Source organism: Limanda limanda, chromosome 9, assembly GCF_963576545.1.
Source record: "Limanda limanda chromosome 9, fLimLim1.1, whole genome shotgun sequence".
Classification (NCBI taxonomy): domain Eukaryota; kingdom Metazoa; phylum Chordata; class Actinopteri; order Pleuronectiformes; family Pleuronectidae; genus Limanda; species Limanda limanda.
The window spans coordinates 14,171,402-14,193,955 of NC_083644.1; the positions used below are offsets into that span (position 1 = coordinate 14,171,402).

Consider the following 22,554-nt stretch of genomic DNA (forward strand, 5'->3'; position numbering starts at 1 on the left):
GAAAGTGGGAGCATGGCAACAGCCTACGCGGAGGGGTGCGCGGCGGCGGGGATCGTGATATTCTTCTCTTTTAAAACCGCTAAAACACACGTATAATGGCAAATACTTTCCGAATGTGATTTGTTTCGAGTCAGCACTCAAAATCACTCAGTATAAATATCCCTTCTAGGTTGGTGAAAATGTTATAAATGTGTGGGTTTACCTCCAGGCGGAGTGGTACGGTCTGGCAGCCCCCTCAACAAAAAGGAACCGAATGGGATACAGGAAGCTAATGTAAGAGCTGAGCTGCCTGTGGTGACTGGAGGGATTCTAATACTAATACTCTTCTAACCACTGTATTAGAGACATTCAGACCAAACACGGGTTCATTGGCTCTGGTGTCACACCGAATAAAACCACAACAACTGTCAACACCCAGTGGGAAGTACAGTTTCATCTGGACCATGAATGTGATTTATCACCATTTGTGACTTTATGGCCACACCTGAGTTCATCTGAGGTTTATGAAGCTACAGCTGTGCAAATAAAGAATAAGGAGATGTACGGTGCACGACTCACTACTACTGGATTTAAATAACCAAATACTGTCTGTCATTTTCCAGATTACTCCACAATGTTGACGCTCCCAGTGAATGACTTTCATTTATGATTTGTCCTTCTTCAGCATATTCACTGATCAATGAGTTTGAAAAACATCAGAAAATATTCCAACGCTAGTCACACCTCCAGATATTTTTCATTTTACCATAATAGACGATAACGCATAAAAGACGTAAACCCCTGCATTTGTGTCAAACTAACAGTATGTTACATTTTTGATCGAATGAGAATTTGTTGATAATTAATTTTCTTTCACTCAACTATTGATTAAAGGTTCAGTGTGTAGAATTTAGTGACATCTAGTGGTGAAGTTGCATGTTGCGGCTGAATCCCCCTCCGCTCACCCTTCCCTTCCGAACATGAGAGAGAACCTGTGGTAGCCTTCAGCTGTCAAAAGATGTTTAGTTTGTCAAGGATCCGCTCTCAATCTAAGTATAAAGTATTTAAATATGAAGGGCTCATTATCGGGAAAAGAAAACAATGTACATGTAAAATGTAGATGAAACTTTAACTTACCAATAGTGTCCATACTTTTGGCCCGAGAACTTCATTTTAAAGTTACAGAATAGATTTCCATTTTTTCAGTTTATATGTATTATTATATAGAAACAGCTCAAAGGTACAAAACACTTAAATTAAACCATGAGCAGAAGGCTCGTGGTAATATTACATCTACTCAAAGACTACTGTCTGTTCAGGAACCTTATGATGAAGTCTGTAATAACACAAAGGTACTGAGGGTGTCATTTCAGTCAGTTATCAAACAAATGGCTTCTAAAATATGATGAATCCTCTGCCTTCTCGGTTTCGTATGTTTTAATTCAGTTTGTTTGGGCTTGGTACTGTTGATGTGCAACTTATAGACGCCACTCTGGGTGTCACTGATTACGGTTTCCTGTCATTTAATTAAACAAACAGTACATAAAAAGATTAAATGATTATTCAAATGATTGTTAATAATAATTAAGTCAATTATATGTAATACTGGAAGAAGATATATGTGTTTGTAAATCCTTGGTGTCTTATCATTACAATAAGGGATGGGCTAAGCGCATTAGCAGAACAAAGAAATACAAAGTGTATGTAGGCTAAATATGTCCTATATGTGCCCTAAAATGCTTAGAACATATATAGACCTGCAAAGATAAGTCAACTAACCCTTGACGTTAATCAAAAACTATATTGATTTTTGGTAAATAACTAATTTGTTATGGAAAAATGATCACAAAATATATCTGGATGTTACCATGAGCTCTGACAGTTTACAGATTAAATGATTATTTTCTGAACCAATAAAATAACCCAGAGACCAATAGATTAAGATATATATAGTGCTAAATTGAAGACAACGGATTTTATGTCAGAAATGTATATTCTTTCTGTTGGTACCCTGAGGTTAAATCTGTTACTGTAACTATGCTACAGATAAGCGAAGATTAATAGGAAGCTATTTCCAAACCTACCAAAAACCCAAAGTAAAAGGTTTGAAAGGTTTGGATTGTGCCAGGAGAGACAGCTGTGCCAAGTCTCACGCCGGCGCAGCACGGTGGGCTCATTGAAAAGGATTTCTCCATTAGGACAGGATGAATTTTTAATGGGTCCAATGAAAGGGAGCAGTGGGATAGGCTTTTCCATATCTCTGCACGAGCCATAATCAATGGAGGGAAGATGAAAGTTGCCCAGCCCTTAGTTTCCTTTCGGAGTGGCATGGGGTCAGATTAAGTCTAATTGAATTCACACACACACACACACACACACACACACACACACACACACACACACACACACACACACACACACACACACACACACACACACACACACACACACATACACATATACAGCAGTTTAGGTGTGCCAGACCCATTACCCCCTAAACACATACCGAGGATGAGGTAACATGTGTTAACTTGAAAATGGTTTGTCAATAGAGCAGCTGGGATTAAAGTTTTTTTGTCTTTAATGATCATTAGCTCAGCCTGGAAAAAGGCTATTATTTATTATTATATTTACATTTCTATTTATATATTCATGGACATTTGTTTGGAAAGTGAGAATTTATTGGAATGGTTATAATCCCAGAATATGACTGAACATCCTCAAGTACGATTTGGAGAAGTTGGATGACACATGACGAGTCACAACCACAAATCTATCAGAGACCTATAGTCTTTACGATCTTACAGTAAACATGGCATTGGATTGATTTTCTGTTATTTGTAGTTGATCTGAGTAATGACGCACACAGGCTTTTGCCATAGCTTGTTTTGAAGATGACGTAATCCTGGGTCAGCCAAAGCTTTTTGTCGTGTCATGTCTGATGTTGCTCAACAAATTTATTAATGATTGCTCAAGGTAGATGTAAATCCTGCAGCGTGCAATGCAACTACAGTTCAACTCCAGTCACGTATCATGTCTTTCTACATGTTTTTCTTTTTACCCTTTTGTGGACCAGGGATTGATTTTACAGGAAAATGTGTAAAAGCACTACATAAGACAGAATTTGCTCTCCAGCCTCTATAGTGAGCAGCACGACTGAATTCATTAGCCAGCTGAGAATCAGAGTCAGGGTGTCCAAATGCACATCCTTGGCCAATCAGGTCCTTTGGCCCATTGCTTGGCAACCGAAAGGGAGGGAGGGAGGGAGGGAGGGAGCAAATTGACACTGTAAAAATAGCACATCAATAGCCCTGGTGTCTGAAAAAAAAAGAAAGACATACATGTTGTTGAGGCTATAAATAGTCCCCTGGAGCCTGGAACAGGTAACGTGTCTGAATCTCAACTGTATTGTTTCCCACAAACGAGACGTTTTGTTTTTGCATTGATGCAAATTCATCAGGGCTCAAAGTACAGTAGCAGTTACGCATCTGAAGGAAATATTTGAATTCGAGGTTGGTTTTACGCCCAAGAGGATTATCAAGAGGTTTCTGCATCCCCTCATATGCAAAGGTACTGCAAAGCTATGCTGGAATAATTCATTTTGCTGCACTATAACAATAATATGGTAATTTTCACAGAAACATATTAAGGTACATTTGATTTCATAATATAAATGTATGTGTTTATTGTGTAGAGGCGTTATGATAAGCCGTATGCGGTATCCCCTCTTCACATATAATCTCCTTGCTACAGTGCCACGCTGTTAAAATGATCAGTACACTTGGCTTTTGTGTAACAGAAGAGCAATGTGGCTAAAAATAGACGTATCTTGTCCAATTCAGTTTCACAGGACTACTCAAAAATGAGCCCAATACGTGGGTGATCAAATCAAGTGGAGATAATGGGACTTGAATCCGGAGCAGCTTCTCGATGCCTATTTTTATTTGCACGTTCCCATTTCTTCTTACCCACATGTGGCGACGCGCCCTGACGACCTCCGTGTAATACTTCCACTGTATCAAAGGCAATTAAAAGGTGTAGCAACAGTAGAACCTTAAAAGGCTTTATCAGGGCCGTCTTATCCACTAGACATCTCCCGGGGAGGCTGGCCGTTGCCAGGGTAACCCTCACAAATGGCAACTGACGTCAAGAAGGTAGGAGAAATACCAGGGAGAGCCAGAGCTGCTATGCATAATGGATTATTGAAAAAAGGGCCCTCTTGAAAAGTGCAAAGTGACTTAAAATATGCGTGCCTTGCTGGGCTCACTACCACTTCTCTCTCTGTTTCTCCCTCTGTGTGTGATGAGGAAAATAGATGTTGACAGTTTCAGGGTTTTTACTTGCTGACTGGCACAGCTTGGGCTTGGCCGGTCCAACTGAAATTATGCATCTCCAGTCAAACACTGCTGATGAACCATCTCTTCACTGGGTACAATATGTTTTTTCCCCTAGATTGGGAAATGCTGCATAATTTGTATGCTGTTTACGACCATAAGTAATATTTTCCTAAGATGGAAAAAAGGCTTTTGTGTCTGAATGTGAACACATTGCAGATACAGTATTCTGCTGTGTCCCAAAAGTAAATTATTCCTCCTCTGTGCTAAAATTAGAATGTGTGGCTGTACCTGCACTGCATCTTACCCAATCGAAACCATACAAATCTGTCACCTCAGCGGCCACCATCCCCTGCGGATCCGTCATTGGTCACGTAACGTGGATCCACAGTTACATTCATGCATACAGCTCTCAGAAGTGATCACTTCAGGTCATGTTTAAGTCCTAACTACCAGTGGTTTTACTCTGTCGGTTCTATGTCAGGTTCTTGTCTAATCTTGGAGCTATTGTTGGCCCGTGAGAGACGGTCACAGCGGCAGCTTGCTGAAGAGTCCTCATCATTTCTGTGATAATGCCTCTCATGTTGTGTTGTGGAGTCACACTATCGACACCAAGTGTGGAGTCAGGGTTTGCTGATGGCAAAGGACAAGTACCGTTGCTACCGAAATTAATACAGCCGGACGGAAAAGTCACTGACATGGTGTCCACTTTTCAGTAGACGTGGTGAGTATGAATACAAATTCTATGTAATCATTATTGCCCAAACCTCGATAGAAATACATAACAGTATGACGTACTGTGTGTTTTCATATAAAGTTCCAAATAGAAAACTGTTTATCTCACCAACACATTAAATCAGCACATTAAACATAAAAACACATATTTAACACAAGAAAAAATAGGGACAACGTTATATTAGAGATTGAAATATTCTGACATGCATGTTAAAAATATTCATATACTAGTAAAATAAGCCCTGTGTATGAAGGCAGTATCCAGTCTTTTTACAGCCTCGTGTTTGTACATGTGCAAAATTCAAGACTTTTCCTGACACAACATCCGGATTAGAAACTGCTCTCAGTTAAAGCACCTGTGACAGGAGGAGTCACTTAACACCAGAGTGAATCTGTCTGAAGCTTGAAGTTGTGTTTCAGGGAGAAGCTGCAGAGGAAATGTGCTAAGAGAAGAAATGCAAGTGTTTCAGTCCAGGGGAATCCCACCCACTTCTGTAAACCAGGCGCTGCATCAAGCAACAAATAGCATGAACTAACATCCTATAAGTTTTCTTCGAAGTGACATGTTAAGTATGGGATAAAATTAAATAAAGGAAGTGAGGAACAGCCCTGATGTGTTAATGCTTTCCTTTTCAAAAAGCCTCTCTTCACAGCTGCATCACTGTGATACCAGATAATCATTAATTTATTACTTGGCCTCATAATTATTTCATTTGAGATTTTGGTGCACCACAGCTTCAGAATATGAGGGGTCTCCTCCTTGTTGCATAAAAGCAGCGCACAACCCCTGATGCCGGGAGTACAGGTTTGACGAGCTCCCTGAAACACCAGTCAAGTGTCTCCTAATTCTGCAACTGAGGCTGAGATGTTCATTTAGCCTCCACACCCATCTCCATTTTAAATCAAATTGTGGTGCAGATTTCCGAGCAAGAAATCACACTTCTTCTTTTGCCTTTTAAAAACACAAATATTCAAAAAGAAAAAGCAGGAAGGCTTCTTTGCGCTTTGGAAATCTACAATTGTGAAATTTTTATATTTTCCCTGGCAGCAGAGATTTTTCTGTGGCAGTGCATCACAGATGAAAGAACCCACACTGAAAAATGTGCACACCAAAAATGACACAGTCAGAAAAAACAATTCACGTTTCTACCTTTCTCCAGTGCAGAGCAGTAGCAGAGGAAGTGGGAGTTTTCTGCGTACGTCCTAAACGGCATGGATTATGAGTCGCACACAGCGCTCTGGTTTCAGTTCTTCCTTTCAGCTATGAGTGTAGATGCTGCAGTAAATGGAGAGAGAGGCAGAGCTGGAGTATGAGGCAGAGAGCTGCTGAGTGGGAGGGTGAGCATATGGGAGGGGGCATGGAGGATGGGAGATGGGAGTAGTATTTCTGTTAAAGCGACAGAGTGGATTTCTTCAACACCACAGTTAAAGAAATGACTGAAAACACGACCTGATGTCCTTTAATAAACATGTTGCTATGATGAGTTCCAGGAGGGTTGTATGTGAAGCATTTACACCTGCACCTGCCACTTACTGTACATGTTTCCCAGAGAATCCAGGGTGTAGTTACCTTGGTGGACACATTCTGTTGTCAGGATCCACGTAGATCAAATTGACAGGTAGAAAATATAGATCAATTTAACAGATAAAAATAAATGTATAAAGAGGATTTTGAACTCAATCCGTTATCCATTATTCTTTGAAATCTGCTGACATTGGGCCAGAGGAGGGGTTAACCCTGGACAGGTAACCAGAATATCACAAGGCAAACAAACGGCAACAGACAACCATTCACATTATGAAAATAGAATCTCGAATTACCCTAACCCCAAACGGTATGTCTGAGTACGATGGGAGAGAGAAAGACCTGAAGAAAAACTCATTGAAACAAGGGGTGAACATGTGTACCTGTCAGGAGTCGTTATGTGTTTAACCCAGAGACTGCATTTTAAAAGAAAAACACTTAACTCTTCTTTGTGAATTCATTCTGGGCAAAAAAAAATGCTGTTTAATTTGTATATGACAAATAAAACATGTTTATAATAGGTATAACAGCACTTTTTCAGGTTTTTGTTTAGGCCCCAAAATGTGACTGGTTGTTGTGAAGTGTTTAATACACTTCTTTGCTGGTGTCCTGCACAGATTTACACAGGTTTGTCTTTTGAAAAGCCATGTAGGCAAAATCTAGTGTAAGGCACCACCACTTATATCTTATCTGAAATGAAAAACAAGACTAATATTTAAGGTAAATCTTTTTGTTTTCAAAACTGTATCAACAATGTCTAGGAAAAAATATTACACTTAATTCAGATATTCATTTTAAGTACATTTTTATTTCCAACTTCCAAAATATTCACTACACTAGTCTTTTTCTTAGTCCAAATTTGCAGCTTGTGATAGAACAATTTTTGAGAACATAAGAGATCATAAAAATGGTAGGAAAGAAAACATAGAACCAGTTGACATGTCACCAAGAAGCCTTTATTGATTGTTGTTCAAAAGCACATTGTGACAGTTTGTTGAAGGGGCTTAAGATGCAGAGTAAAGTAAAGTGACTGGTTTAAATACTATTGCTGAACACTATATTAATGCTGTAGTTAATAGAAATGCAAGTGTTTTAACAGATACTTTCTATTAACCTCCATTGTTTGTTCTTAGGATCTTGAAACCGTCATCTTCTTTCAAGCAGGCTGTGATTGTTAGAATTTCGGCAACTTGCAACCAAGGTCATCTTTCTTTACATATAAAATCTATTATCCAGACAACGCAAAACTGCACATTTTCCACGTTATTCCAAAATAGATTTATTTTTATACTGAATTCAGTATCTGATACCGTAATCCAGCACTCAAACCCACTTTAAGTGCTTGTAGGAAAGTGCTCACCAACATATAGGGGGGAACCGTATTTGACCTTTAACTCAAAACTATTATCAAACCTTAAATCCAGGATTAATATCAAAACTCAACAGCACACATAGATTAGATTTTTTGATTTTTTCACATTTAACTGACCTTTCAAAATCCCTGAACACATCTTAAGCAACACTCCTAAAACATTTAGTGTTGTTCTTTTGGGCAACATCGAAGCTTAATTATCTACTCCAAGGATTCACTCGAACTTGATTCCCTGGGCCAGAGGGAGATCATTGCTGTAGTTTATGGTGCACGTGGAACGCCTCATGTACTGCTTCCACGAGTCGCTGCCGGACTCTCTTCCACCTCCTGTGTGTTTCTCCCCACCGAAGGCTCCTCCAATCTCAGCTCCGCTTGTAGGAATGTTGACATTCACGATGCCGCAGTCGGATCCTTTAGGCCCCAACCAGCGGAATACCCGGCCCATATCTTTGGTGAAGATGCTGCTGGACAGACCCTGCTTGACCTCGTTGTTCCAGGCGAACGACTCCTCTTCCGTCTTGAACTTGAGGACATAGAGGATGGGGACAAAGGTTTCTGTGTGGACGATGGCGGCGTCGTGAGCCAGCCCGGTGATAATGGTGGGCTCTACGTAGTTTCCAGGACGGTCAATCACCTTTCCTCCACAGACCACAGTGCCGCCCTGTTGCTTGGCCTGCTCAATGGCTGCAAGGTACTGATCCACAGCTTGCTTGGTGTGCAGAGGTCCATAGAGGGTGCTGGGATCCTCGGGGTCTCCGATGCGGACTTGTTTGTAGGCCTTGGCGACCCTCTCAACCACTGTGTCATGAACGCTCTCGTGCAGAATCAATCTCCTGGTTGTGGTGCAGCGTTGGCCCGCAGTTCCCACAGATGCAAAGACAGTGGCGGGCACGACAAGGTTTAGGTCAGCGTCCTCAAACACGATGATAGCGTTGTTTCCGCCGAGCTCCAAGAGGTTGCGACCGAACCTTTCCTGCACCATCATGGCCACCATCTTGCCGACATGGGTGCTGCCAGTGAACGACAGCAGATTCACGCGCTCGTCCTTCGCCATGGCGGTACCGATATCAGCGCCTCCGCAGGTCATGGAGCAGATCGCACCGGGCAGCTTGTTGTGCTCCAGCACCTCAGCCACGATCTTGCTGACTGCGACACTTGTGAGGGGTGTGGTTGGAGCTCCTTTCCACAGGCAGACGTTGCCACAGGTGAGAGCGAGGGCGTTGTTCCAGCCGTACACAGCCACAGGGAAGTTAAAGGCAGTGATGATGCCGACAAGTCCGACTGGGTTCCACTGTTCGATCAGAGCATGGCCTGGTCTTTCTGAGGGCAAGATGGGGCCGCCAATCATTCTAGACAGACCAACAGCGTAATCGCAGACATCGACGTATTCCTGAACCTCACCCACTCCCTCAACATAGATCTTGCCCATTTCCAAAGACACAAGGCTTCCGAGGACACCGATCTTCTTTCTCAGAGCGTCGCCAATCTGCCTCACGATCTCCCCTCTCTTTGGGGCTGGAATATCTGCCCAAATCTTCCAGGCCTCTCTTGCCTTCTGGACAGTTTCTTCATACTCCCCCATGGTAGCCTGGGTTACTCTGGCAATCGGCTCATTGTTGGCGGGACTGTAAGACGTGATGACCTCGCCGCTACCCCCCCAGCTCCCGTTGTACACGCCGGGATTGTCCTCAGACAGGCCGAGCTCTTTCAGCCAAGCGTACTTGGGCTGGTTGATGAGGAGACCTGACATGGCTGCCGTCTGCTGACAGTGGACAGATGCTAATTTATTTCTCAACAGGAGCCTGCTGTGCCGGGCAAAAGTCAGAGTGAGGCAGCGCTGCATTGGTGCTGGAAGCAGACAAAGTTAAAAATTAATTTTTCACGTTTAAGATGTTTGGAGAACATTTCAAATAATCGTTGACAGCCCAATTTTACCACAACATAAAAGATTTGACCGGGCAACTGACAATTATTATGAAAAGCTACAAATGAATGAATGTTGGAATGAAAATGAGTTAAGCTATAATCAAAATTACATCCTACATCAATCAAAAATTAACTTGATGATTCATTTCAGGTCTAGTTCTGTCAACTGGTGTTTCCAAGGTCGAAAAGGTACTTTCAATTTCAACATGAATAAGATTCAAGATGCAATACTTTATTGCCTTATCAATTAAGTTGATTAGAATGTGTATCAGGGAATACATACAAAAAATATACAAATGAATAATAGAATATAAACATTTTAATAAATTGTAAAACAAATGTACAAATAAATAAGACTTCAAGGAGAAGTTAATAGTGTCTTCATGCAAAATCTACTCTCTGCAGGGCGAAAACTATAATGTTCGTGGAGCAGACGCATTTGGAAGAAGCCACACTCAGGAATCTGGTTTTTCTTGTCTTGATTAATAACTTAAAAGTTGCATCAGCTGTGTCACTTTCAACTGCTGGGTACAGTGCATATGTTCTACAGGGAGTTAGAACAGTCAAGAGGTTCAGGGCCATAAATTAACATAAAAGTAGAGTGTAATATGGTTTCCAATAAACCCCCCCCAGTCAGAGCAGTGAAAAACATTCCTCAGGATAAAAAAACAGGTTGTTCTGTAAACAGATGGTGGGGCCTCCATGGAGCCCCGGTCCCACCACCATGCAGCCTGTCTGAGGGTACATGAAGAAATAGACACACACTAAACTCACAGAACTGTGACATGTTCGACACACCTGCCAGGAAACTTCAAGGCCGTGCACGAGTCTGCCTGTTGACAACTGGGGCTGTTTTTAAAGGTGACTTTGTACGTGGAGTTGATTTAGATTCATTTTGACTAAACTTTGCTAAATACAATGTATTCAATGCAATGTTATTAAAAGAATTCTCACTTTTAATGACTAAAACATTTTTCACAGTGCTATAAAAAAAGCTGAAACTCCTTAAACTACATCCAACAAGTCAAACACTGTTTCCACAGATTATATTTGGCTGTAAAATCACAATTCTAAAGCTGCAAATCACTTTATTTCACTGCTGAATGCACCAGCACCACCATTCGTGCTGGCGCAGTTAATCCCACAGCAGCAGAGAGCCACCACGAGGTTGTGAACCCTGGATCTTATGTATGTTACAGCGGTAGCACATTCAACACAGACGCAATATCTGATTCTCAACCAATGCACCATAAGCTATTCACTTCGGTTAAAGCCTTCATGCTGCAAGTTATGCAGGTGAATGCAGGAAGTTTTTGCAGCATGTGAGTGACACTGTGACCGAGATCCACGACCGAGACTCAAGGTCCTGCACTTCACAGCCACTAACAGCAGCCACCTGATGTAAAAGCTGCGCCCACCCTCCCTGCCCTCCAGCTTCCGATCGCTTTACAGAGACTTTCTACGTGTTTGTTCACAGTTTTTAACTCACGTTGAAGTCGGGCTGTCGCAGGCCACGTCCGATCCTCGTCAGGGAAGAACTCGCTGTGCCCGTGGCGGAAGTAGTGCCGGTGTGCTGCGCTGTGATTGGTCCGCGGGCTGGAAGCAGTGTGGCGCCCGCTACGTCACGGAGATCAAACCGAGCCCTGCTAGCGGAGCCTCTTTGTTGCGATCCACCGAGCAGCGGCTGCGTTTCTGGCTGAAATCACCGGCACCGACACGGTTACTGCCGCGATCGTTTAGAGGATGAGTGGCGGAGTGTACGGAGGCGGTGAGTCACGTGTTGCGATTTCAATTACAACCGACCGGGTTTCCACGTTGTCCCGTGTTGTAGCTTTAGCATGCTTCGTAGCTAGCTAGCCGCACACTAGCCAAGCTAACTCGCAGTCCCACGGCAAACTAGTTAAAACTACGCTCTTATTGGCACTTATTGTCACTACACGGCGGATAATTTGTTTATTTATCATCTATTTAAATGCATTTTATTTGAGCTCAAGCTTTGTTTGTTTATGCAGCAACAATGTAAACCAGGCTCGGTGCCGCTAGCTGGCCAGCTAGCAAGGAAATGAATGAAAGTGTCGTGCTCTTGAATGCACCCCGTTGTTTGTGTAAAGTTGTGTTAAACACAGCTTTGTTAGAAGTGTAGATACACGTCTCCAAACATCCCCAAATATTTTTTAGTAACTTCTTCATCAAGTGGATCCAATGCAATCAAAATTACAACATGCATACTGTTGTTATTGGCAATGCTAACTACACTGCACTTAAAACTACATCGGTTATTATGTAACTTTCGACTGGTGCAAGACAGGTTAAAATAGCATTGTAACACACCGTATTCAGGTTATAGTCTGATCCAAGCAGAGTGCGCTGTGTGATGAAAGTTGGAGGGAGAAATACGTCACTGTTGTAAACACTTGTTCACACAGCATCTTAATTGAAGTAATTATAAGTTATTAGATTGTATTTTGTATCTTTTTACCAGATACATACACATGACAACGCATACTAAAGTATCAGCTGAGGTCACAAAACTTAGCATTATAGTTTCCTACTTTATACATAACAGCGATTTAACATCAAAATGTGATAATTTATAACAAATGAATAGTATTTGGATCAATCACTTAACCTAATACAATACTTATCTTTATAGAGTTTACTCATGCTAAGTGAATTTACTTTGTGCAAACAACTTATTTTCAGGTCTGTTTTGTCTGTGGAACATAGTTGATCTAATGAACATTTGAAATGTTTCGGTGTAATGTTCTGTGTTTTAATATTTATTCTGGAAATGTAAGCAAAAACCCACTAACGTTTTTGGGTTAGTGGGAGATAATTTAATTAAACTATAAGGAAAAGTTGAATTTTGAACTTAGATATTTATTCGAACTATATATTTGTTGACATTTATTGGTAAGTAAACTGTACTGAACTTCCCCTCGGTGGATAATTGGCCTGCATATAACATCAGGAAACACACTGAATAAAGTTATGACCTGAAAAACCGATAAAATAAAATGCTGGTTATACATTGTTCAAGATTGAACCCCTATCTTTTATAATGTGGTAAAAAATAGTGCTAAATTTGCACTTCTTTCATTTCTGCAGATGAGGTGGGAGCACTGGTGTTTGACATTGGCTCTTATTCTGTGAGAGCTGGCTATGCAGGAGAAGACTGTCCCAAGGTAAGTGGATCACTCAGATGACCTGATTAACAATGTGTCTTTTCTTCCTCTGTGCATCTTCAACTTCCTTCTGGGGGTAAGTCAATGTCAAGAAACGAGGTCTGTCACCCTGGAGACAGACAGAATAAATTGAGTTCAGATCATTCTGGAGTGCTCGCTCGGTCTGGATTCATCTGTGCTATGATTTGATCTGTGCTACAGATGGAGAGTTTTTGATAACATAATTTTGATGAACAAAGTGTCAAAATGGATGCTCATTGCTCCTCAGCCGACTGTACTGTCATTGGCCTACATAAAATTGTGAAAATGCCATACTACAGGCATCCCAGACCCGGTCATAGTGTGTTTGAAACACTGCCCCCTGAAGTCATTCCTTTTTTACAGTGACAGAAGCATGTTGATGCTTGATACAGTGTATTTTGTTCCACTCTGTTATACAACCTCTGACTAGTCTAACCCACACATAGCCCCCCACCCCTCGAGTTAGAGTGTGCAGCCTATGTTTTTGCATTCTGAATTGTGAAATACAAGCAGCAACACCATTGGATGATAAAATCTGGTACTTTTTAGGGTTAACAAACACTTGCACTTTTTGTTATCATAAATCAAGTCAGCATGGCTTCACACTTCAGCCCCTTCAGTGTTTCACAAAATGGGATTTTATTCATGCATGGTTTTGGTCTTGGATGAACTTGTTATAGGTTTTGTATTTGTGCTCTTGGGTCACTATCAGGAAGCTGATATTGGATGTGTGAGCATGTGTCTTGAATTGTGTCCTGTGTTGTTTTGGCTCGGTTCAGGCGGACTTCCCCACGGTCATAGGTGTGACTGTGGACCGAGAGGATGGCAGCACACCGATGGAGACGGACGGGGAGAAGAGCAAGCAAAGCGGAACTTCCTATTACATTGATACCAACCAGCTGAGGGTACCCAGAGAGAACATGGACGTCATGTCTCCGCTCAAGAATGGCATGAGTGAGTATTTGGTTGATGTTTCTTTTTAAGCGCTAAAATGTAAAGACCATTTTTGTGTCTTTGCTGCAATGCCTGAGGTTGTGGTCAGTGATAAGTGGGCAGAAATATCACATACAGGGAGAACTTGGTTTATACACATAGAATTGACTGAGGCATATTTGTTTGCAGTGCTGCGAGAGGACTCATGGGTTTCGTGTACATTAGCAGTAAAGAGTGTAGGAACCTGATTTTTGTTAGTCTGTTTGGAAGATAATTCATTCATTCATCAAACAATCATAGATTTGTCCAAAGTAATCCAATAATTGTTTCAGTACTATTCAAAACATTTAAAGTCCAAATTTTCTGCAAGCATCACAAACAAACTGCATGTTTTTCAGGGGCTTTTTATATGTCACCTCAGAAGTATCCTAGACATTAGATGTGCAACTATCGCTCTGCTGCACTGACCTAGCTGATGATGATGATGCCCCTCACAATCTGGTCCAATACAATTTGGCTGTCAGGCTATTTAGAGAAGAGTGTGACACCGATCTTAATTGCAGCAGAACGGCACTGTGGGACCACCGTCCCCTCAGACTGCTGACCTGGAACACTGGTGCCTGGTGCTCAAATAATTATCTAAAAAAGCTCATCATCGCTCTATTTTATCCACCATCTGACCCAGTAATGACAAAGAAAGACACGTTTTTTGTGACTAGATTTTTTGTAGGACTATGCCTAAAATTAAATATATGTTATAAGTGACAGAGCCCAACCAATATGGATTTTCTGAGGCCGATTATCATGTTTGGGGTTAGAAAATCTGTATACATCAGTATATATATTAGCACACAAAATCAATCAATTATATTTAAATTGGAATTAAGATTTATTTTAACCTAAATGTAGACATGCATGCAAATCTCTTCTGCATTGTTTATTCTGTGAAAGACCCACATTTGCTCCTGTTCATCAACAAGCCAACCGGCTCTAATAAATATGTAACTGCATGTTTAGGTACAGTATGAATTATACTTATTTGTGGAAAGACTTTCCATGTGCCCGACAATTTCTTTTTGAGCAAAATTGACCAATGTTTTGGGAGTCACCTTCTTGCTATTTGAATTAAACTCTGGGTTTTGAAAAACTTGAGCTATGGGAATTTTTCTGACCAAATTCTTATCTGATTTATTCAGAAAACGATTAGCAAATTAATTGATAATAAAAATAATCCTTGGTTGCAGCTCTAGAGGGGTATTTTATGTTGCTTGCACACCAGTCAAACTAGATTTGCTAAAAGTTGAAAGTAATAAATCCGCGACATGACACAGGTGTTCTCTCCTTCTTGTTTTACAGTTGAAGACTGGGACAGTTTCCAGGCCATTTTGGATCACACCTACAAGATGCACTTCAAGTCTGAGCCCAGTATGCATCCAGTGCTCATGTCCGAAGCATCGGTGAGTTAGCTTTTGTTTAGGTGTAACGACACAGAGGCCACATTTCCTGTAGTACAAAGGTCATATTCATGCTGTTTTGAATATTTGTCCTCACTTAATGTTAATATTTGATGTCTGGGTCTTCCATTAAATTTTAACAAAGTTAGTAAAATACTGGTGAGGATAAGAAAGTCCACTTGGCTCGGAGTTCAGTAAAGAGTTATTTTCTTGTGCTTGTCCTCGTCACCTCATGGAGAAATGTAAATATTATAAATATATAATTTGTGTGGTGCTGACAGTAATGGTTTATGAGTGGGTTAACATTCTGTTTTGTGTCTGCAGTGGAACACGAGAGCGAAACGGGAGAAACTCACAGAGCTAATGTTTGAACATTACAACATTCCTGCCTTCTTCCTTTGTAAATCAGCCGTGCTGTCTGCGTATCCTTCCCTGCTGCACTTCATCCAGAAATGGATGATATTATTCATTTAATAGATAATGGGACCATTTTCTTTCATGTTGAACTGCATTGCATTTCCTTGACTCTGCGTTTCCAAGCTTTGCTAATGGGCGGTCTACAGGCTTGGTCCTGGACAGCGGTGCCACACATACAACAGCTATTCCAGTACATGATGGCTACGTCCTGCAGCAAGGTAAGACAAATGATATTGAATAAACATGCAGGTTTTTGCTTACTGGCGTATAAACCGTAGAGGGAACACATACAACACTTCCAGGATTAATAGTTGTGCATCCTCCATTGACGTAGGTGCTCTTCTCCTGTGATTTATGTTGCCATCTACTGGTTGGAACAAGTACCTCAGACTTTCTATGTCTTTCTCAAGTCAGCTCTAACTACAAATGTTCCATTTTACACGCTTCTGTAACGGTGCTGAGTTGATCTTAGACCAGAGGAATTTTCAGTGGATGATGAATGTTGTCAATCTCTAATAATCCCATCCCCCTTGAGAATCTATTTAAGAGCTGCAAAGAACCAAAGACAGGAGAGTGATTCAGGAGTTGGTTAATCTGAAGAGCTTGTAATCACTAATTGCACAATTACAGTCATGGTGCATCACGCTGAGCAAGTTAAAACAGTGTTGAGCTGCTGTGTTCCAGGTAAACAAGGTGGAGATTTACTGTGTTCCTCTTGGTCTGAGTCGTGTTTTATTTCATTCTTTCTGACAGGCATCGTCAAGTCGCCCCTCGCAGGAGACTTCATGAGCATGCAGTGCAGAGAGCTGTTCCAAGAGTTAAGCGTTGAAATAATCCCTCCTTATATGATTGCATCAAAGGTAAGAATCAAAAACGCAAACAGACTCTTATTTTAATCCTCAATTTAGTGTATAGCAGTGGAATGTTGTATATTTTTGTAATAAGTAAGTACAACAGTACTAATATTGGCTATGCAGGTGTGGATGTTGGACTGGTAATTGAAATGTTTGAACTCATTCATGCTGTTAACATTATGAACAGATAACATCGGCGAATTGATAGATTTAGAATCAGAAATTCACAATCAGATAATAATGGTAAATTTGATTCAAATTAAAATCATCCACACAGTTTGTATCAAGCTTTAATATCCCCATCCCTCAGAGGAGCGAGTGTCAAACCCAGTGCGTGCTTGTCATTACAGGATGTCGTGCGGGAGGGATCTTCAGCCAGTTGGAAGAAAAAAGAGAAATTACCTCAAGTCACTCGCTCATGGCACAACTACATGTGTAATGTAAGCACTCAACTCTTCTGTGACTACATTCAGTATCATGTTTGTGTTGAGCCTTCTCTGATAAGCGAGTCCTCCGCTTGTTGTTTCATGAATGTGTGTCAACTAGTTTGTCTTCCTCTTTACAGTGTGTGATCCAGGACTTCCAGGCGTCCGTGCTGCAGGTCTCAGATTCTCCATATGATGAACAGTAAGAACTTACCATGGATGTGCCCATTACTTTTAACTTATTTCAATAGCTGCCCACTAATTCTACGAGTCTTTAACAGAGCGAAGTGGTGCAGTTTGTAGTCTCAAAAATATTTGGGCCATTATTTCTCACAAAAATATTTCCTCACATGGTCGTCAGTGTATGAAGAGGTTTTTTGTTCATTTTTGCCAGGGTGTCATATATGTATTTGGTTGGAACAGTAAATTTGATGTAAAAATACCTTTTATTTAACCTCAATGTCTGTAACTGACGGGAACCCTCCTTTCATTTCTTTCACAGAGTTGCTGCACAGATGCCCACGGTTCACTACGAACTGCCCAACGGCTACAACTGTGACTTTGGAGCTGAGAGACTGAAGATCCCGGAGGGTTTGTTTGACCCCTCTAATGCCAAGGTGTGTGTGAATAATCAGCACGCTCCATTAAGGTGGAGCTAACAGAGCAGCCTCGGCCAGAATGGCTCAACATAATCATTACTGAATATAACTGAAAACAACTAATTTTTATAAAAGTTGTTCAAAGTTTCCAAATGTCCGTCTTTCTCATGGTTTAGTGTTTCATGTCTGTACATTAATCCTTCACTTTGTTCTGGTCATTTCAGGGCCTGTCTGGAAACACCATGTTAGGAGTCGGCCACGTGGTGACGACCAGTGTGGGAATGTGTGACATCGACATTCGACCGGTGAATATCAATCTGCTACAATTTAAATTGGCTAAACTGGACTGTTATTTCTATATTCTGGTTTAAATTGTATCACTGTAGCTTATGCTATTCACCAGGATCATTCTCTGATGTATGATTACTGGTAAAGGTATCTTGCTCTAACTTTATTTGTTCTACCTGAAAACAATTAGCCAAAATATGAATGTAACACCTTTTTTTTGAGTGTTGACAGCAAACCTCTATCTGAGACAAGGCTTATATATAACTCCAAGAATGCTTAGATGTGTCCGTTTCCAGCATTGACTTAATAAGAAACTCTCCCCTGCTGTGTTGTAGGGACTGTACGGCAGTGTGGTGGTGACTGGAGGAAACACGCTCATTCAGGGCTTCACCGACCGACTGAACAGAGAACTCTCCCAGAAAACACCGCCGGTCAGTTCATGTGCTGCAAATCCCAAATACTCTCCTGTTTCTTTAGAATTATCCTTTGAAAGAGACACTGCAGTTCTGTAAATCTCACTAATGAATAAATGTGGTGTGAGCTTCAAACCGGTCACTGAAAACGACTTCCTGTCAGAGTTAAACAAGTTTATCTGTGATTTTCAGAGCATGAGACTGAAGCTAATCGCCAACAACACGACAGTGGAGCGCCGGTTCAGTGCCTGGATAGGAGGCTCCATCCTCGCATCACTGGTAAGGACACAGCAGTTAGAACTGTTTTATAAGAATAAATCCACATTTAAAAACATTGTATTTTAATCTTCAAAATTGATAGGATTTTAAACAACTCCAGAGCAGGAGCATATTAAGGGATCGTCAGGGCCCCAAGCAGTAGTCATTTAAGATACAGTACATTATCCTGTCATGTTTATTCTGATGCTGAGTTTTGATTTTGTCTAAACCAAATCTCTTTGTCTCGCTGTGCCAGGGAACCTTCCAGCAGATGTGGATCTCCAAACAGGAGTACGAGGAGGGCGGAAAGCAGTGTGTGGACAGGAAGTGCCCTTGATCTTTCTCTCTGTCAATCATTGTCTTCGCCATAAGCTCAGCATCACCAGTCCTTCACCACTGACCCCAGACTCATCTTTGGAGGATCACTTGTTTTGTATCATTTCTTTTTTTAATACCGAGTTCATACATATGCCTGTCTGGGATTTTGTTGTAGAAATCAAACAACCATCAACAATTTAAACTGTGTCACGATGAAGAAATGTTTATTTTTGTTTGTGTCATAAATGTCTGTTTGTTGCCTTCAATTTAGATTGTTGTTGTGGAAACCTTGAACATTCAAAGTCTTGTTTTAGCCAGTTTATACTGGAGGTCAATAAATCAGGTTTTTCTTGGGGAACCACGATGTAAGAAACACACAATTAACTGTGCAAGGTTTCTACAGAACACTGACAAGGTAAACATGTTTTTAGGATGTGTGTTGGGAGGAACAACCTTAGTTTGGGGCGATATCTTTTTCATGAGCCTCTTTCTGTGTAGTAAGTAAACTCATCAGCAAAGGACAGTCTGTTTCTGCCTGTACTCAATGATGTGTCAACTCAAATAAATCTGTATTTAATTTTCATGTTTTGCTTGTCAATGGGTATAAAGTCTTTTTAAGAAAATACTCTTTTTGTCCAATCAGTCTGTTGAAAAAGTGACTGCCTACTTTACAACTAGCATGGTGTGAGTGTGGTTTCATTAAAGGTCATCCAAGGTCATGATGCCCAAACTATAAAACTTGACTTAAAACAATCAGAGGAAAAAAGGACTTTAATAAAGAGTAAGAATACAGTGACCAATATATTCCAGGTTTTATTTATCCTATAGGATTAAATAACAGAGCATACATATTTTCTCGTTTTAGACCACCTTCAGTTTTAAGAAGTGCCCTGATTCAGGCGGCAAAGTCCAGAGTGGAGAGGGTTTTGCTTCTGAACAGATCTTTCAAAACATTAACACAAGGGATTGCGGAAACTTCACGATGATGAAACCTTCATTTGAGGAAACTTCTCCTTTAGCTTGGCCTCGGTGTCCCTCTTCAAGTTCGCTTTCCTGGCCTTGCTCCGAAGGTGCTTCTCTAAACGCAGCCTGGAAGACAGAAAAATGAATGAATGAAAAATCTAAAAGAACTGATTTTATCTAATGTAATTCAGCTACATTCTCCCCACTACACTTTATTTTCAAAAATCGAGTGTCTTACTTCATGTGTGGTCTGACAAACTCGGGTGTGTAGAACCTCTTCCGCTTGTATCTTGTATTCATGTACCAAGGAATTGCGTACTCTTTGAATCGATACCTGAGAGAAAGAAAGTATGACAATGAATCTCTGACTAAAATATGTAAAAATAAAAATGCACATACTGCTTTGTAGCTATTTGAAATCACAAAACTTCACACGTCCAGATCCATTCAGATTTTGATTGAACGACTGAATTAAAACTATCACTGAGGAGTCTGATGAATCTCTCAGCGTGTGGGTGACATGATATAGAGACTCAGCCCTCACCAAGAGACGTGTCCAAAAATGTTCCTCCTCCAGGCTCCCGGTCGGCCTTTCTCCTGTCCTGTCTGTAGCAGGCGCAGAGCCGTCTCTCTCTCGCTCACCACCGTCTCCAACCTGATCAAGGATCGCTCAATCTGGGAAGAGGCAGATTGACCTTAGCTCGTACTTTACCACCACCAGAACACACAACACAGCAAATACAAACCCCGCAGCCCCCCTTGATCTGTTTGAGGCAAGACCAAAGCCGACCTGACGAATGTTAGTTGACACTATTTTGCGCGTCATACCAACCTTCCTTATTCTTTCTGGACTCGGCATCTGAACCCTTTGTCTTTTTGCTTCCTGCTCGAGCGTCAGCAAAAGGTTCTTCTCTTTCAACAGCACATACCTGGGAGAGAAGCAGAGCGTTACTCACAGCAGATAGATGTTTATATAATCTGAAGCAGTGTGGACTCTGCCGTCCTTACCAGAGTTTGTGTAAATCCTCGTTGCTCTTTGTTCTCAGATGTTTGGCAGTCCACGGTGCACCTACAATGTTGTGACCAAAGAAAACCGTATGAAAAACTACTGACTCACTCATAATTTTACACTATAAATTGTTTTCAAAACTCTAACCTTCCCTAGATTTCTCCAAAAATGACCATGATCGTTTCCTCCATAATTCACATTAAAACTTTCTTACATTTCGTTATTATTAAAACTACAAACTACAATATTTGAGTGTAGTACCTGACTTCACATTGCTCTCTCCCCAGTTCTCAGGGAGGTCGAAGAACTCGTCCAGTCCTCTTCTGCTGACGGTCGTGTGCAGAGCTCGACACTGAACCACAGAACTGATGGGACTGCACCAGGATGAAGCCCAGACAGGAGGCTTTGGCCTGGTGGAGGCAAAATCAAGTCAATAAAGGGATAATCCACCCTGAAATTAACTTTTACCAGCTACATTTTAAATTGTGAATCTGAAGTATCTCCTTCAGTGAACACCAGAGAAGCCGAGAGAAAGATTTCTTCTATTCTTCCTCCAATACATCCTCCTTTTCGGTTTTGCCACAGGGACTGACTTCAGAGATTGTTGTTTACAATCACATGTGAATATCCAGCACAATGATACAGTTAAATATGTTCTTTACACAGCTTTTAAATAGCATGGGGAAAGTTTTCTATTCTATTATTATTCAATTGTTCAAGGACATTCAAAGTCCCTACTAATGTCCAATTAAATTAAACTATATATATCCCTACAAGGGAAATCTATGCTTTTTAAATAATGATATATAATTCAATCAATAGTTATTATAATACATTAAAAAACTTCAGTCAGAAATATTTAAAAAATATGTAATATCATGTTATGAAATGCACTGCAAACTATATTGTTGTGAGATTTCTTTACAAGCTTTGACTTCCTGTTCTATGTTTCAATTATTTAATAAATATTTAACTACACAATATAGCATGATCAATCCGAGCAACACTATGAATGGAAACATAAACAATCTGTGACCCCGAGTTTGACCTGTCAATCTGTCTGACAGTCAATCCATCGGTGTGAATGGATAAACCCTTCAGATATCAGCAGGTTGTCTCACGAACCAAGCTCTGATTCTTTCTCTACATTAGAGGACCGTGTGTTGGATGTGTGCAGAGACTTCTCGGTCACTACCATAGACTGTATGGTCACTACATGTGGAGCAGGTGAGTCCTTCACATGAATGAGTCTGAATCGGTGTTGACGTCGTTTAAAGTCAAGTTTGAAAGAGTCTCACCTGGAAACGGGACTCTGGTGTTTGGTCACATTAAGGACGCAGGGCTGCGCGTTAATCGCTGAAGAAATCCTCAGGACATTTTGAAACTGTCTGCAGAGAGTCACGACGCGTCCTGCTGAGGAGGACGCCGCCATCTTTACCCTCCACATTACCCAGCATGCATTTCTGTCTCTATATTTTTAATATTATACCTTTTTTTTTTTTTACAATAAATCATGTATTTTTTTTCTCACGTGGTGAAAATATAA

At 40.9% G+C, this 22,554-nt stretch overlaps 3 protein-coding genes across 3 annotated transcripts; 1 reads left to right on the forward strand and 2 right to left on the reverse strand.

Moving 5' to 3' along the window:
• Window positions 1–7,507: 7,507 nt before the first annotated feature.
• aldh7a1 (aldehyde dehydrogenase 7 family, member A1) lies at window positions 7,508–11,415 on the reverse strand. Its single transcript, XM_061077529.1, has 2 exons — window positions 11,361–11,415; window positions 7,508–9,793 (listed from the first exon to the last, which is right to left on the reverse strand). Exon 2 carries the CDS (start codon window positions 9,786–9,788, stop codon window positions 8,160–8,162), a length of 1,629 nt encoding a protein of 542 aa, XP_060933512.1. The 5' UTR covers window positions 9,789–9,793; window positions 11,361–11,415; the 3' UTR covers window positions 7,508–8,159.
• A 95-nt stretch (window positions 11,416–11,510) lies between these two features.
• actl6a (actin-like 6A) lies at window positions 11,511–19,619 on the forward strand. The gene is made up of 14 exons (XM_061077960.1): window positions 11,511–11,639; window positions 12,980–13,056; window positions 13,857–14,031; window positions 15,367–15,467; window positions 15,789–15,886; window positions 16,005–16,099; window positions 16,635–16,741; window positions 17,086–17,175; window positions 17,301–17,362; window positions 17,663–17,777; window positions 17,984–18,064; window positions 18,383–18,478; window positions 18,653–18,739; window positions 18,975–19,619. The coding sequence occupies exons 1-14, from the start codon at window positions 11,615–11,617 to the stop codon at window positions 19,053–19,055; spliced, it is 1,290 nt and encodes a 429-aa protein (XP_060933943.1). The 5' UTR covers window positions 11,511–11,614; the 3' UTR covers window positions 19,056–19,619.
• A 205-nt stretch (window positions 19,620–19,824) lies between these two features.
• Window positions 19,825–22,440, reverse strand: mrpl47 (mitochondrial ribosomal protein L47). Its single transcript, XM_061078288.1, has 7 exons — window positions 22,307–22,440; window positions 21,270–21,418; window positions 21,008–21,068; window positions 20,832–20,928; window positions 20,544–20,674; window positions 20,238–20,333; window positions 19,825–20,125 (listed from the first exon to the last, which is right to left on the reverse strand). Exons 1-7 carry the CDS (start codon window positions 22,438–22,440, stop codon window positions 20,014–20,016), a joined length of 780 nt encoding a protein of 259 aa, XP_060934271.1. The 3' UTR covers window positions 19,825–20,013.
• Window positions 22,441–22,554: the final 114 nt, after the last annotated feature.